The following is an 18281-nucleotide window of genomic DNA, read 5'->3' as shown; positions in this document are numbered from 1 at the left end:
ACCATGCCTCGCTGGAAAGAGGCTTTGATATATTTGACATTAAACTGGAAGATAACTATTGGTCAGTAGTTAAATATTAATAAATTTAGTTTGGGGCATTTGTAATTTTAAGAATTTATGTTTGTTTGTTTTTGGTACTGGGAGTTGAACCCAGGAGTACGTAACCATTGAGCCACATTCCAGCTCTTTTTATTTATTTATTTTTTAAATGTTGAGACAAGATCTTGTAAGTTGCTTAGAGACTAGCTTAGTTGCTGATGCTGGATTTAAACTTGGCAATCCTCCTGTCTCAGCTTTCTGAGTCACTGGGATTGCAGGCATATGCCACCACACCCAGATGTTTCTTAGTTTTCTATATTTCTATATTTATTTCACAAAGGCTTTAATTACAGAAATTAAATATATTTTTTTTAAGTACTGGGGATTGAACCCAGAGGCACTTTACTACTGAGCCACATCCCCAGCCTATTTTTATTTTTTTTTATTTTGAGACAGTCTTGCTAAGTTACTATGAGACTCACTAAGTTACTGAATCTGACTTCAAACTTATGATCCTCCTACCGAAGCTTCCTGAGTTGCTGGGATTACTTACCTTTTCCAATGTTTAATTTTTTTAATTCTTACTTTATAATCTCCAAGGTAATGTTGAATGGAGATGATTCTATAGGTCAGACCTATCTTGTTCCTAATCTTAATGGAAATCTTTTTTTTAATGCTACCCTTAAATAGACAGGATTTTGAAAAAAAAAAAACTTTATCGTATCATAGTATCACTTTATAATCCTTTTCACTTAACATATCATGAACTTCTATATATGGAAGTAAATATAACTTGACCAAATCATTTTTTGTGGCTGTGCAGTACTCCATAGTAGAAGCATAATAATAGTTTTAAAATAATTTACCTTCTGTTAGGTGCTAAGTGTTTTCCCCACCAATTTACTAACATGACACAGCTTAAGTGATTTTTCTTCTTGCAAATCTTTGAAACCATCCATATTTGTCTTATTAGTATAATATCCTGGCATGAATTATTAAAACAAAGAATATAATTTTCTTTAACATTTTTAAACTTACAGAAAAGTTGCAAGTCCAGTACAAAAGCCTTTTTCACTTGCAAGTAAATTTCTGACAGGATCTCCCATCAATTGCCCTGCTTTCTATAAATAAGAAATATCTGGAAACACCTTTCTTTATTTTCTTTGGTACTGGGACTTGAACCCAGGGGCTCTTTTTCACTTATTTACATCCTCAGGTTCCCCCCCTTCAAAACAGTTGTTTGTTATAAAAATTATGCAATTAGTTTATTATAGATTTTCATAAAAATGTTTAAATAATTTCTATCTGTACTCCAAAAAAGGTGTTCTACCTTTTATAGTCTTCACTGGCAGTGCATTCTGATGATAAAGAGAACATCTTACAAATATTCCAGATGATTTGGTTAGAATGTATGAAGAGCCTGGTATGGTGGCACACTCCTGTAAACACAGCGGTGCAAGAGGCTGAGGCAGGAGGATCATGAGTTCAAAGCTAACCTCAACAATTTAGTGAGACCCTAAGCAACTTAGCAAGACCCTGTCTTTAAAAAAAAAAAAAATTAGAAGATAGAGTAAAAACCAGAGTCCCTAGAGTAAATTATTAAAAAAGACTTGTTTGGTCAAGTTTAAGTTTTAATATGGTTATAAACAGTAAAACCTACTTGCATTGAATTTTTCAAAGCAAAAATGGTTTTTCCATTTTTTCATTTTGTTTATCTTTCCCCAAACACTTTTTTTTTTTGGTTGGGGGGGGCAGGGATTGAACGCAGGGGCACTTAACTACTGAGCCACATCCCAGCCCTATTTTGTATTTTATTTAGAGATAGGGTCTCACTGAGTTGCTTAGTACCTCACCATTGCTGAGGGTGGTTTTGAACTTGTGATCTTCATTTCTCAGCCTCCCAAGCCACTGGGATTACAGGTGTGTGCCACCACACCTGATTCCCAAAACACTTTTTTTTAATATTTATTTTTTTAGGTGGAGGTAGATATACCTTTGTTTTATTTTTATGTGGTGCTAAGGATCAAATCCAGTAAACCTCGTGCATGCTGGGCGACCACTCTACCTTTGAATCACGACCTCAGCCCCCAAAACACTTCAAAAGAAAAAGTTGAAGATTTATCCAATTATCTGAAACTTCAATAACATTTTTTCTTGGAAGAAACTGTAAAAGGCAGCAACAGTTATATGTCACATATGTGCATGCCACAGCATATAATCTCATCACTCAGGCATGTCCGAGGTATCAGCTCACAATCCAGTACTCTTGATAGGTTTGAAGGGCCATGAGTAGAACATGTGCAGCCCAGGGCAGCCAAGTGCTTTCTTGTGGTGAAACAAGGATGTCAAAACTGAAGAGAATCTCCTTACAGAATCCAAAGTGGTCCTAATTACAGGCAGGTCTACTAAATACCTCAGTCTTTGTTTGAATCTCTTCAATACCTCACAACAGATGGCACAAAGGCTTTAATTACAGAAAATAAATATATTTTTTTAAGTACTGGGGATTGAACCCAGAGGCACTTTACCACTGAGCCACATTCCCAGCCTATTTTTATTTTTTTATCTTGAGACAGTTTTGGTAAATTTCTGAGAGACAGCATTAAATTACTAAAGCTGACCTCAAACTCATGATCCTCCTTCCTCAGCTTCCTCAGCTTCTTGAGTTGCTGGGATTTCAGGGGTGCACCACTGCACCTGGCTCCAATAATGGGCACAATATCTCTATTAGTTTATTTTTATGTGGTGCTGAGGATCGAACCCAGAGCCTCACAGATTCTAGGCGAGCACTCTACCGCTGAGCCACAACCCCAGCCCTCCAATAATGTCTTGATAGCAACACAATCCAGTTCATAATGATTGTGTTGCTTTCGATTAATATCTTTTTTATCATAACTTTATTTTATTTATTATTTTTTTAATGTGCTGCAGAGGATCAAACCCAGTGCCTCATGTGCTAAGGCAAGAGCTCTACCACTGAGCCATAACCCCAGCCTCATATCTATCTTTTTTTTTCTAAATATTTTTTTTTTTAGTTGGACACAATATATTTATTTATTTATTTTTATGTGGTGCGGAGGATCAAACCCAGGGCCTCACATGTGCTAGGCGAGCAATCAAGCGCTGAGCCACAACCCCAGCCCCTAATATCTATCTTTAGTCTGAATAATTCCTTAGTATTTTGTTGATTTTGACACTTTTGAAGATTACAGTTCAGCCATTTTGTAGAACTTCCTTCAGTTTGAATTGTCTTATGTTTCCTGGTAATTAGATTCAGGTTATGCTTTGCTGGTGGAAAAAACATAGAAGTGATGCTATATACTTCTCTTTGCATCCTGTTAGTTTTAAGTTGGATACAGTGGCCCAATGTCTATAATCCCAGTGACAAAGAGCAAGGCCAGCCTCAGCAATTAGCAAGACCCTGTCTCAAAGTAAAAAAATTAAAAAGAAATGGGGGGGTGGGCATGTGGCTCAAGCAGTAGCGCGCTCGCCTGGCATGTGTGCGGCCCGGGTTCGATCCTCAGCACCACATACAAACAAAGATGTTGTGTCCGCTGAAAACTAAAAAAATAATTAAAAAGAAAGAAAGAAATGGGGATGTAGCTATGTGGTAAACATCCTTGAGTTCCTTCCCCGTTGCCTTCCAAAAAAAGAAGTTAAGTTTTATGGTGTAGATAGAAATAGAGGTAGAAATATAAATTTTAAAACAAATTCTGCCAGTGTTTTTGAAAAACAAAAGCCTACGATATATGCCGATGTGGTAATATTCAGTAATTCTTTAACCTTATCCCACCTTTCCTTCCTTTTTCCTTCCTTCCTTTCTCATTCTTTTTTCTATTTCTATATATGATAGAGTCTGTCATAGATAAAAGAAGCAAACAAATAAGAAAGGAAACAGAAAATGGGGTTAGAAATGGGAAAGAAAAGAGGTGGACACACAAACTGGACAGGGCCTCCTATCCACAGGCCTGTGCAGCCCTGATATGGTTGCACCCAATTCTTTTGCATCAAGAAGCTGATCTTTCTGGCTGGGGTTGTAGCTCAATAGTAGAGCACTTGCATGTCATGTGTGAGACCCAGGTTCAATCCCCAGCACCAAGATAAAAAGAAAAAAGTTGATCTTTTGAGCCATTACCATGGTGTAGATCCATTGGCAGGTTTTATAAGCTTTCCCTCTGTCCCTCAGTGAGCCCTAGATAGCAGGATTCTACTTAGGGTCCTGTATCCATCTTCCACATTCCCTTCCTGTACCATCACAGTCCTGGCAATGAACTTCAGGTTTTTTGCCACAGTCTTGAATTTAAGCCTTCACTCTGCAGGACCTCACACAGTGAGGACTTGGCTGACCTAAAGCCTTATCCTACCCTTTCTGACTTAAGTGTAACAAAGATTTTGTGGATTTTTTTCTTCAATGGTGATGTCTCTTTTCTATGATATTATGAGTCCTAATGACAATGTGAAGGTAAACTCACAGATGATTTTTTTCAGTGGATGATTTGTTTATTAAGAATGAATTCTTACACATTTCTTCATAGCCATTATTTAAGTTATTGCTGGTTACCTCTGGTGAATGGAATTGAAGAGTAAAGTCTTTCCTTGTTCCAACTCTAGATATTATAATTGTTTATCAGAAAAAAAAAACACTGCTAAAGGCAAGAAAAGCAGTTGGAAAGTTGCAATTTTCTTTGTGAGGCTCAATTGTAGTGCTGCTAAATCTAGAAAGAAAATGGACCCAAGTAAGAGACTTTTTTTTTCCAGTGCCAGGGATCAACCTTAGGGACTCTGACATGCTAGGCAAGTGAGCTACCACTGAGCTCTCTCTCTGCCCCATAATGGAGAGATTTTTAAGTGTTGAGATTAGCGATGTATTTCTTGATTGATTTAATAGGACTAAGTTTTTAGACCTTTTTTTTTTTTTTTTAGTTGTAGGTAGACATAATATCTTTATTTCTATGTGGTACTGAGGATTTAACCCATTGCCTCATGCATGCTAGACAAGTGTTCTACCTCTGAGCCACAACCCCAGCCCTTGATGTGTGATTATAACAGAGATACTGGGAAGGTGTCAAGGATGATGCCCATGCTCTTTGCTTTCTAGTGAGTAGATGGTGGGAGCACTCACTAAAATAGAGAAAATAGGAGGAAAAGATTTAATGGGAGGTCAGTAATTATATTTAATTGTAATTCTCTTTAAAAATTTGTTTTTGTAACTGCAAGTTATAAAACCACCAACTCAAATTGGCTTAAACAGTAAGGGAGATTATAAAAGGAAAAAGAGACATTAAACCAGGTAATCAGGTTGGTTGGCTTATGGAATCTCAGTGTTATCAATTTTCTTCTTTTGTTCTGTAAAGAATAGCATCACCTTGGTCCTAAAGCTGCCTTTCCTTATGGGCACAAGATAGATGCCAGCAAATAATGGATTACATGGGGGATGGGGTTGTAATGCAGTGGTGTAGTGTAATAGTAGAGCGCTTGCCTAGCATGTATGAGGCACTGGGTTTGATCCTCAACACCATATAAAAATAAAAATAAAATAAAGGTATTGCATCCATCTACAGCAGAAAATATTTTTAAAATAATGGATTACATGTTTATTTTTTTTATTTCAAGGGAGAGATGGACTAGCATTGATACCCAAATAAAGTTTCTTTTCAGATCTTAGCCAAATAGGTCTAGATTAAATTCAATCACAGCAAGTGGCTTAGGCTAGTGAACTGGGATGGACCTAATATCGGTGAGTCAATCACATTACTCACCACACATAGAATGTAGCATACCTAAAGGAATCATGAATGTTCTTCAGATAGTTTTCCATATACTATGGGTGTTTTGTTGTTGTTTTACCATGGATTGAACCCAGGGCACTTAACCCACTGAGCCAAATTCCCAGTTGTTTGTTTGTTTTAGTTGTAGTTGGACACAATACCTTTATTTTATTTATTTACTTTTATTTGGTGTTGAGGATAGAACCCAGAGCCTTGTACATACAGAGCAAGTGCTCTACCTCTGGGCCACAACCCCAGATAGACCTCCAGTTGTTTTTTTTTATTTTTTATTTTGAGATAGGGTCTAACTGAGTTGCTGAGGGACTCAAAGAAGTGTGTGCTATATTTCTCATTGTTTATTGATAAAAATTAATAATTTTGCTGTATTGAGGACTGAACCGGGGGTGCATTACAGTGAACTATATCCCCAGCCTTTTTTTTTTTTTTTTTTTTTCTTTTTCTTCTGAGACTGGGTCTTGCTAAATTGCCCAGTCTGGTCTTGAACATTCCACCAACTTTTTTTTTTTAAACAGGGATTGAACCCAGGAGTGCTTAATCACTGAGTCACAGTTCCAGCCCCTTTTATTTTTTATTTTGACACAGTATCTCACAGAGTTGCCTTGGTAAATTCATGAGCCTAGCTTTGAATTTGTGATCCTCCTGCCTCAGTTGCTGGGATTACAGCCATGTGCCACCATGTTCAGCACAATTCTTTTAAAAAAAATATTTATTTTTTAGTTATAGGTGGACACAATATCTTTATTTTTATTTTTATGTGGTGCTAAGGATTGAACCCACTACCTCAGGCATACTAGGCGAGGGACGTCTGAGCCACAACCTCAGCCCTCTGCCCAATTCTTATATTCAGATTTCTAAAGATAATTGTCTTTAGAATCAAGTACAAAGAAAAAATAGAAGTCAAGGAGTTACTAAATAATAACCAATGTATAAACAGACTACTTGAGTAGTGATAGAAGGAATTCAAGTACTGAGGCTTATCACATCCATCTTCCTAAAACAGGCAAATTAGGACTAGAAGGACTTAGCTTTTATTACTTGTATAGAGGAGCACAGTGATTATGTTTGTCCTCTTTAAAAAAAAAATTCTGTAATGTCCAAGTCAAGGTGAAAAGCTAACTCTGGAATCTTCACATTTAGAACCCCTTTTGTGTGTGGGGGGGGGGGGGTACTGGGGATTGGACCCAGAGGCACTCTACCACTGAACTATATCCTAAATAGTGGGTGACAGCCCCATTTATGTATTTATGTATGTATACATGAATTTATTTATTTTTGAAATAAGCTGGCCTTGAACTTGGCAATCCTTCTGTCTCAAATCCTCCTGTCTCAGCTGCCCAAGTAGCTGGTATTACAGGCATGAGCCACCTGGCCTAGTTCATTTAGTATGTTCTAGTAACACAATTGTGATTGTTGAGATGTTGTGCTCCGTGGGGTATTATGGTGTGGATATGAAGTGTCCCCCAAAAAACTCTTAATGCAGGAATATTCAGAGATGAAATTATTAGATTAAGAGAACTGTAACCTATCTGGGCATGGTGGCACACACCTGTAATCTCAGAGACTTGGGAGACTGAAACAGGAGGATCGAAAGTTCAAGGCCAGCCTCAGCAACTTAGCAAGGCACTGACTAACTCAGTGAGATCCTAAATAATATAATGAACAAGGGCTGGAGATTTGACTCAGCAGTTAAGTGCTCCTAGGTTAAATCTTTGGTAGAGAGGGTGGGGGACATGAAAGCTGACTAAAATGTGAAGTCTCCTAAGTCTGCACACACTTGACCACCAGCTTGATGTTTCATGTATGTTGTTTTTGCTGTCTTTTGCGGAGAACCTTTCTATTGAAAGATTATTAGAGAAGATGAATACTTGTAAAGCCTCTCACCTTGGCTCCATGTATGTTATCCCCATGTAATATTACTCAGGGTAAACATAAGAATATTTAGGTTATTAAACTCCATACAAAGATACTGAATAGTGGATGACAGGATAAAGAAGCATTTCAGTAATGAAACAATATTTGTTGTATTAGGTAGATTTGTTATAAGGTAAACAGTATATATTATTTTATTGAGGTACACAGATTGAGAGTACATACAGTATTTTTATTTGGAAGTAGAGTGGGTAGTATTTTAATATTATCAGAATTTTAAAATATGGTTAATTTGCTTTATTAAGAGTCGTCAGAATGAAACCAAGTCTGCTTTGAGGGAACAAGAAAGGTACCCAACTTTTCCTTTTTTGGGTTTACCTGCCATTTAGAAACTGAAAAGGGTAAAAAGGAAATAAGCCAGGTAAGACAGGAATAATGAAGTGAAAAAAGAGTGGAAAACAGAAATGGTTTAAAAAGCAAAATATAATAAAAGCAAAAGTAATTAATATAAAACAGGTAAAGAAAAAGATAAATATTATAGCAGCTGTAAGGAAAAGTTGAAGGTCTTACTAGATCCAATTATTTTCTTGGTATCTGTACTCACATGTTACATATCCAAAACAAAAACTTTTGATTAAGCCATAACATAGTTTCAGTGTTCCACATTTTAATCAATGGTACCTAACTACCTAATTACCCAAGTCCTGGTACCAGAAATGTATTCTCGAACACTCTCATCCAGTCCATTACAAGTTCTACCCTGTTTTCTATATCTCCTTGGTAGCAGACGTGGTCTAAGCCTCCATTACCTAGACGGTAGTGATGTTCTCTCTCTTTTTGTTTAAATATTTATTTATTTATTTATTTAGTTTTCGGTGGACAGAACATCTTTATTTTATTTTTATGTGGTACTGAGGATCAAACCCAGCGCCCCACGAATGCCAGGCAAGCACGCTACCACTAGAGCCACATCTCCAGCCCAGTAGTGGTGTTCTCTTAACTGATAGGCTTGGTGCCACTCTTGTGCCCTGACAGTCTGATCTTCCCATAGCAGCTATACTGATGTTTGTTCATGTCTTTTGTGGTACCAGGGATCAAACCCAAGGCCTCATGCGTGCTAAGCAATTACTCCACCACTGAGTTACATTGCTATCCATTTTTTAAATTTTGAAATGATCTTGCTTAGTTGCCCTAGCTAGCCTCAAACTTGGAATCCTCCTGCTTCAGCCTTCCGAGTAGCTGAGATTACAAATAGGTGCCACCAGACCCATTGTATAATGATCTTTTCCTAATATAAATTAGATAATATCCCTCACTGACCTAAAACCCACCTTTGGCTTCCCTTAGACTTGGAATATAATCTAAACAGTTCATTATGGCCATAAAGCCTTTTTAGTCTGGCCCTATCTAACTCTAAACTTTGCTCAATATCCTTATCTATAAATGGGAATGATAGTAGTACCTATCTTGTAAGGACTTAAAATAATACCTGATATATAATAACTCATTAAAGGGCTATGGTTCTACTACTATACTACATCTTCACTGCTTCTTTTAATCTTTCATCACACACTCACTGTTTCTTTATGTGAATGTTCTTTTTCTTAGATTTTGACAGTTCTGGTTCCTTCTATTATTGAGGTCTAAAATCAAATATGTACTCCTAGAAAAGGCGTTCCCTGACCACTCGTCATTTTTACTTTGCTATCTTTATTGTAGTCATTAACTTCCTAAAATTTTTTCACATTTTTTTTACTTGCTTTGTGTCTACCAATAGCTCCTAGACCACAAGCTGCTTAACTGCAGGGACCTAAAACAATGCCCATTGAAATATATTCTGAATGAATACATGAAACTCATAGCCCTCCTTTTTTTCCCCCTCTCTATATACATTCGGTCCTCCTTAGAGAAGGCACACTCTCTACATATTGCTCAATATCAAATCCAGTGCCTCACATGTGCTTGGCAAGCGCTCCCCCCACTGAGCTACAACCATAGCCCCATCAGATGATTTTTGACAAAGGTGCCAAAACCATTTAGTGAGGAACACAAATGATGTTGGGAAAACTTTGTATCCCTGTAACAAAAGAATGAGTTGGGTTGGAGATGTAGCTTAGTGGTAGACTGCGTGTTTTAGCATGCTCAAGGCTCTGGGTTTGATCCCCAGAACCACCAAAAGTGTGCGAGGAGATAGAGTTGAACTACCTTACTCCATATACAATACCAACTCAATGGATCACAGACCTAAACATAAGAGCTAAAGTTATAAAAGAAAACTGGGCATACCTGTAATCCGGGGACTTGAAGCTGAGATAGGAGGATCACAGGTTCAAGGCCATCCTGAACAACTTGGCCAGACTCTTCAACAATGTAGTGAGACTTTGTCTCAAAATAAATAAATGGACTAGGAATTTAGCTCAGTGGCAAAGTATTCCTGTGTTCAATCCCAGTACCCCCCCAAAAAAAATTCTTAGAAGAAAACAGAGGGGGGAAAGCTTCCTGATAATTGGACTTGCCAATGATTTCTCAGATATGACACCCAAACTCATAAAACAATAGAAAAAAGTAGATAAACTGGATTGCATAATAATTATAAAAATTTTGAACGTTAAAGAATAGAATTATTAAATTATGTATTATTTTAAAAATTTTGTACATTAAAGAATAGAATTCAGCAGTGAAAATATTTGCAAGTCATATTTATGATAAGGGATCACTGTCTAGAATCCATAAAGAACTTTATAATACAACAACAAAGCCTGATTTAAAAATGGGTAAATGACTCACCAGACATGGTATATCCCTATAACACCAGTGACTTGGGAGGCTAACGCAGGAGAGTTACAAATTTAAGGCTAAGCTTAGCAACTTAGCAGGATCCTATCTCAAGATACAAAAAAGCAAAATAAAAACAACTAGGGATGTAGCTGGTGAAGAACCCCTGGGTTCAGTTCCTAATACAGAAAAATAAAGGGGGGGTGGGTAGTTCTCCAAAGCAGATATATAAATGGCCAAGAAGAACATGAAAATGGTCTCAAAATTACTAATCATTAGAAAAGTACAAATAAAAAAACATAGTGAGATACCATTTCCGTGTTCAAACCCATTTGTGATACTGTTTTTTAAAAATTGTATTGACAAATATGTGGGAAAATTAAGATCATTTATATGCTGCTGATCAGAATTTAAAATGATGCAACTTCTGTGTAAAATAGCCCAATGGTTCCTCAAAAAAAAAAAAACTAAACAGAATTGATAAATGATAACAGAAGTTCTACTTCTGGATGTATACCCCAAAGTATTAAAAACAGGGACTAAACAGGTATCTGTACACTCATGTTTTTTTTATTTTATTATTATTTTTTTTGTAGTTGTAGATCGACAAAACAGCTTTGTTTTGTTTATTTTTATGTGGTGCTAAGGATTGAACCCAGTGCCTCACATATGCTAGGCAAGTGCTCTGCTACTGAGCTACAGCCCCAGCCCCCTTTTATGGAACCATAATTCACAGTAGCCAAAAGGTGAAAGCAAACCAAGTGTCTGGCAATAGATACAGAAAATGTGGAATATGGTAGAATAGTATTCAACTCTAAAATGGAAGTAAATTCTTAAACCTGCTACAATATGTATGAATCTCAAAGACATAATGCTAAGTAAAATAAGCAAGACACAAATGATAAATGTTAAGTACCAAGAACAGTCATCTTCACAGAGACAGAAGGTAGAATGCTGGTTGTCAAAGACTGGGAAAGAGAGGTATTGGGAAGTTACTGATATTTTGGTATAGGTTTCAGTTTGGGAAAGTGGAAAAACCTTTGGAGATGATTAGTGGGGATATTGGTCTTAACCATGTGAACAGGAACTTCATGCCACTGAGCTACAGTTTCATATGTGTGCTCACAGTTTTTTGTTGTTGTTGCTCTTTTTTGGTACTAGGTTTGAACAAGGGCACTTAATGACTGAGCCACATTTCTAGCCCTTTTTATTGTTTGAGACTGGGTCTCACCAAGTTGTTTAGAGCTACCTAAGTTGCTGAGGATGGCTTTGAACTTGTGATCCTCCTGCCTCAGCCTCCCAAGTCACTGGGATTATAGGCATGTGCCACCACACTCAGCACACAATTTTTTTTAAAGACTGAACATATTTACAAAATGCAGATGACTTTCTTTCTAATGTAATTATTAACTCAGCATATCACAAGTTCCACAATATAACTGATAGCCTCTGATCCCTAAGCAACAAAATTTCATTTTTTAAAGCTATCCTAGGGAGCTTTTTACACTTCAGGTAACTATGACAGAAACTAGCCTCTCTTCTCCAAATTAATGCTTCCTGACCTCCATTTTGTAACACTTCAAATGTCTATATCAGTTAGAAATCATTTATCATCCCTTGATATAATTGAACTTGTATAGCATTTATGTACATTGTTAAGTAAACGATTACCTTTTGTGTTGTTGTTGTTCTGGGGAGTGAACTCAGGGGTGCTTTATCACTAAGCCTCAGTCCTTTTTATTTATTTACTTATTTGTTTGAGACAGAGTCTCACTAAATACCTGAGGCTCCAGATTTGTAATCCTCCTACTTAGCCTCCCAAGACAATGGGATTACAGTCATGTGCTACCACACCCTGCTAAAAGATGACTTTCTTCTACTATGTTTTATTCTTTGATTGCTCAAATCTTTTTTTTTTTTCTTGAAAGAACTGCGTGTGTGTATGTGTGTGTGAGTGTTATATGTGTGTGTAGTTATTAAAAGGCTAAAATTAAGAGAAATTATCATACAGTGAAGTTTGTCTCCCTCTCTTTTCTTTTTAGGATATTTTCTTTTCTGGATGTTGTTACCTTGTGTCGCTGTGCTCAGGTCTCCAGGGTAAGAATGATGGACATGGTTACAGAGGGACCACTTTCTGACACTAAGGATGTCAGTTTCTATAGTAGGCTGACCATTTATTTTAGGTGTTACTTGTATGTTGTTATGTTTGAAAGGGTGTTATTTCATTTATGGTATACCTTCCCCATATAATTCAATAATGGAATTCTATATATATCACCTCTAACTGTTCTATAAATCTTATTTATATAACATAAACAGAGTAGTTAAGTGAAAAGGCATTGAACATGCAAATTAAAAGGCTATGCTTGCTGGGTACAGTGGCGCATTCCTGTAATCCCAGTGGCTTGGGAGGCTGAGGCAGGAGGATTGCAAGTTCAAAGCCAGCCTTAACAAAAGTGAGGCACTAAGCAACTCGGTGAGACCCTGTCTCTAAATAAAATACAAAATAGGGCTGGGGATGTGGCTCAGTGGTTGATTGCCCCTAAATTCAATATCTGGGACAAAAAAAAAAAAAAGGCTATGCTTAACTTAATGAAATTTTCTTTATTGGTTTTTTTTGTTCATTTGATACAAACACATATACATATAAAATTCTCATGCTATTTTATCCCCATGTTCTTTCCTTGAAAGATAAAATTTAAAAAAAAAAATGGTTGTAGAACAAATCACTTTTCCTAAAGTCAGTTTCTACATTATACTTGACTCTCCATTTTTGTCACTTAACATTGCTGTGACAAAATGGCCATATACCCTAATCTTATTGGCTACCACTGATATAAAGGGTATAATCTCTGATGTAGAAAAATTGCTTTATGAACTGCTTCTAACCACTTTTGTAATGCAGTTATCTGATCAGTAATAAAATGAACAAGTATTTGCAGTTGTCATCTTTTTATAAATTAGGTACTAGCTTTTTGTTTGTTCATTCATTTAACAAATATTTACTGAGAGCCCACTGTTTGCCAGGTACTGATATGTAATATGGCTGCACCATAAAGTATTATGTTTATCTGTGTAGGTGGGCCCAGATGTCCCTTCAGACTACTAGCACCACACATAAATCTTAATATAGAGAATTTCCCCTTATTCTAATTTTAATTTCTGCATCCTGAAAGCCATACTTAATGTCTGTCAGCCATTTTGGAAATTCACAATGGTGCTTCAGTGATTTCTCTTTTGACATTTTTATCTCCATTAGTTGTGTGGTCCCTTTAGACATGGCCATTTACAAGTGAATGAATTTTCCTTTCTGATTCCATTGTGAAGGTGACAAAACACCCAGAAACAAAATTCCCAGATCAGTGTCTAAACCTGTTTAGTTACACAGCCTTACCCAAGGAGTGTTGACTTAAATGAGTTTTCAGTTATTGTTTTCATTTGCAGGTTCCTCTTCCTTCTTAATATGTGTTAACTCTAAGGGAAGGAAGTCACAATGTCAGTTTTCATTAAATCTGGAAAATTTTATATTAGTAGTTGTTTTATTGTTTTCTTTCTTTCCCACCCCTACTGTGTTTTGAACCCAGGGGTGTTTTTACCACTGAGCTACATTCCCATCCCTTTTTTTTTTTTTAGAAGGGTCATGCTAAGGCTGGCCTCAAACTTGTGATTCGCTTGCTTTAGCCTCCCGAGTCATTAGAATTGACAGGGATATGCCACCACACTTGGCATATTCTTTTTTGTGTGTGTGCTTTGGATTGAACCCAGGAGCACATTGCCACTGAACAACATCCTCAGCCTTTTTTCCTTTTGAGACAGGGTCTCACCAAACTGCTAAGGGTCTCACTAAATTATTGTGTATGGCTGTGCCTATAATACCAGTGGCTTATGAGGCAGGAGGATCATGAGTTCAAAGCCAGCCTCAGCAAAAAGCAAGGCACTAATCCGCAGCCTCCCAAGTCCCAGGAATTATAGGTATGGACCACACTGCACCAAGTTTATATTCCATTGTTCTCTATACTTGAAGGTTGTTTTTTTTTTTTTTCAGTGCAGACTCTAGAGAGGAATCTGTCATTTATAATTTTAGTCTGAATTATGCATGTTTTCTGCTTGCTGAAGAACATAATAGAAGGAAATAAGAAATAACACATCAATCAGAGATTCATTTAGCCCAAAAATTTATTAAACATATAACCTTTAAATGTTTTATTGGTTGCCTCCCCTGGCTAACCACTTAAGCCACTGGAAAAATGAAGCCATTAAAAGAAAAGTAACATTAAACTTCTGAGAAAACTGCAGCTATTTCTATAATAACTCCTTGCTTACCCTCATACCCCTGACATTCTTCTTATTGATTATGTGACAGTTATCCTAAGGCTAAGTAAATCCAGAATTCTTTTTTAAAAGTTTCAGAGAAATAGCTATAAGTATAATCAATATTAAATCCCTTTTAAATCTTATCAAAGATAAGACTCATAACTTTATGACTCTAATATTAAAACTTTTGTTTATTTTGTTTTGTTTTGTTTTTGTTTTGCAGTGCTGGGGATCAAACCTAAGGCCTTGTACATGCTGGGCAATTGTTCTACCATTGAGCTACACCACCAGTCCAAGACTTTTATTTTTTAAATTTAACAGGGAAAGTTTTTAAAGGAAAATATCGAATGAGCGACAACAAATTAACTCCCACTGGACTCATTTCTCTCTTTCTTACCTCCCTTTTCTTCTTGTTTAAGATGTATGAAAATCTTAAACTTTCCATTGAAGGTGAATGAGGTGGCCCATGCCTGAAATCACAGGGACTAAAGAGCCTAAGGCAGGAATATCACAAGTTCAAGAGCATCTTGGGCAATTTAATAAGGCCTTGTCTCAAAATAAAAAATTGCTGGGGTTGTGGCTCAGTGGTAGTATACCCCTGGGTTTAGTCTCCAGTACTGCAAAAATAAAAGAATAAATAATTTAAAAAATAAATAAAATTACCACCGAATCAAGTTGGGGATAGAACGATGATTAATTGAAAAACCTACAAACCTACCTGAGTAAATTGGTAATGAGGAAAACATGAAATACAGAGGAATTATACAAAAAATATATAATTTTCAAGTCCCAAATCACCATGTCACAGTTTCATATCTAACCAAGTGATACTATAGATAATAGATATGTATTAAACAGAGCAGCATTTGGTGTACTGTCCCATTCCGTTGGTTTCACCCTCATCTTGTTTCCAATTTAGGGATGGAGCTAAGACTTGTTCTTCATCACCTAAAATTCTGTCTCATTTTGAGATTAGAAATTGGAATCTTGGGCTGGTTGGGCTGAGGATATAGCTCAGTTGGTACGGTGCTTGCCTTGCATGCACAAGGCCCTGGATTCAATTCCCAGCAAAACACACACACACACACACACACAAAATAAAAGTGAAATTGGAATCTTGCAGTTTCAAAGTACCTTCTGGTTATGATGTTTATCATAACCTGCTGTTTCCCCAATTTCCCTAATTTAAGATATTTTGTAGCTGTTAGTTTCTGTACCTATTCATTTTATGAGATAATGTCATTTGAGAGTAAAGCATGGATCCAGGATCAAAAATGGATCAAAAAATTTCCTTAGCTTCTGTTGGGAGTAGTGATAGAAGCTAAGGAAATTTTTTGATCTATTTCAGTCATTAGTTGGTTGAATTGTAAATTTGAATATTGTTTTTTCATTTTAAATTTTGCTTATTTCTTTTCTTCAAAATAGGCCTGGAATGTTCTGGCTCTGGATGGCAGTAACTGGCAACGAATTGACCTGTTCGATTTCCAGAGAGATATTGAGGTATAATTTTGTGGTGTGTGGCCCCAATTCTCTTGCAAGTAATTACAACATGGGACAAGATAGCCTCAGCCATATAAATCTTGTTTTCCCTCAAGAGAGGAACTATTGTTTTCAGTACATCTAAACTTCATGGTAGCCTCCAAAGTTCCCAAGAGTTTATTGAATTTTTGAAAATAAGTGGATTGGGGCTGGGGATGTGGCTCAAGCTGTAGCGCGCTCGCCTGGAATGCGTGCGGCCCGGGTTCAGTCCTTAGCACCACATGCCAACAAAGATGTTGTGTCCACAGAGAACTAAGAAATAAATAAATAAATATTAAAAATTCTCTCTCTCTCAAAAAAAAAAAAAAAGAAAAGAAGTGGATTATTTCACTGAAGTAATACTAAATTATCTAGAACAATTTTAGTCCTGAAAAGGACTTAAAACTTTTTGGTTTTGCAGTAGAAATGTGAACTTACATTTTGTGTTTGCTTGTTTTAAGAAGTCATTTTTGTATTTGTTTATTGAAGAACAAGTACAAGTACAATTATAACTTATTGGGGGGTGGTATTTGCATTTCTTTGTTTTGTTTTGTTTTTTCATTTTACTTTTGTGGTACTTGGAATAAAACCCAGGGATGCTCTATTGCTAAGCTATATCTCCGGTATATTTTATTTTTTATTTTGCAGTCTGGCCTCAGATTTGTGATCCTCCTTCCCCAGCCTCCTAAGTAGCTGGGATTATAGGTCTAGGCCACCACACACCCAGCTAAATATATTTTTTTGGAGGGGGGTATGGGGATTGAACCCTGGGGTAATTCCTCACTGAGCTATGTGGGGACATAGCCCTTTTTATTGTTTATTTTGAGACAGGGTCTCACTAAGTTGCTTAAGTCCTTGTTAAGCTGCTAAGGCTGGCCTTGAACTTTTTTTTTTAATGTTTATTTTTTAGGCGTAGATGAACACAACACAATGCCTTTATTTTTATGTGATGCTGAGGATCAACCTAGGTTCTGCCCGTGTGAGGCGAGCCCTCTACTGCTGAGCCACAGTGCCAGCCCAGGCCTTGAAATTTTGATCCTCTTGTCGAGCTGCTGGGATTTCAGGGGTGTACCACCATGCCTAACAGCAACCTATATAGATAGATATATACAACCTATATAGATAGATAGATAGATATATATACACTAACACTATCTATCTCTGTGTGTACATATATATTTTTTTATTATTATTTTTATTTTATTTTTATTTTTATTTTTTTTTTGGTACTGAGGATGGAACCCAGGGGCACTTAACCACTGAGCCACATCCCCAGCCCTTTTTTATATTTTATTTAGAGATAGTCTCGTCGAGTTGCTTAGGGCCTCACTAAGTGCTAAGGCTGGCTTTGAACCTGTGATCCTCCTGCATCAGCCACCTAAGCTTCTAGATTACAGGCATGTACCACTTTGCCTGGCTATATTATTCTCCAGATGTGCATTTTGGCCCTTGGTGAATCAAAGGTAATAGTTTTTGTGGAGAATGTAAAATGAATTAAACCAGTGTCATTCATTAAATTGTTTTTGTTAGAAGCAGTTTTTTTTGTCTCCTCTTGCTCATCCCCTACCCACCTATTTCACCTTTTAGTATAACCTTTTATCTTTAAAATAGAAAACATTATGACTTGAGTTTGAATTACTTTAGCTGAATTTAAAGCAGTCCTTAGTTCTCTCTTCAGAAGAGTGAACATAAGAGATAACTCATAGTCAGTCTCTCTCTCTCTCTCTCTCTCTCTCTCTCTCTCTCTCTCTCTCCCCCCCCCCTCTCTCTCTCCCTGTCCCCCTCTCTCACGGTCTCTTTTAAATTTCCAGCAGAAACAAATTCTTAAGGGCCCACTTGAAGAATTTTTAAAAACCTTTTATGAACCTTCCATTATCTTCACAAGATGTTTTTAAAATAATAACTACAAACATTATATTGAATTGTTTTTCACAATTCTTTGATCTTCATGGATGTTAAGATATTTAAAGCAGCACA

General features: G+C 36.7%; 1 protein-coding gene across 2 annotated transcripts in view; it reads left to right on the top strand.

Moving 5' to 3' along the window:
- Fbxl20 (F-box and leucine rich repeat protein 20) overlaps positions 1–18281 on the top strand; it is a 95936-nt gene that overhangs the window by 49763 nt on the left and 27892 nt on the right. For both annotated transcript variants that reach the window (XM_026387048.2, XM_026387049.2), the window contains exons 3-4: positions 12515–12569; positions 16212–16286. In XM_026387048.2, coding sequence (XP_026242833.1) covers positions 12515–12569; positions 16212–16286 — 130 coding nt within the window. The remainder of the gene's footprint in view (positions 1–12514; positions 12570–16211; positions 16287–18281) is intronic.

This window comes from Urocitellus parryii, chromosome 7 (genome assembly GCF_045843805.1).
Source record: "Urocitellus parryii isolate mUroPar1 chromosome 7, mUroPar1.hap1, whole genome shotgun sequence".
NCBI lineage: Eukaryota > Metazoa > Chordata > Mammalia > Rodentia > Sciuridae > Urocitellus > Urocitellus parryii.
The sequence above is the reverse complement of the archived record's forward strand: the minus strand, read 5'-3'. Positions and strand labels throughout refer to the sequence as shown.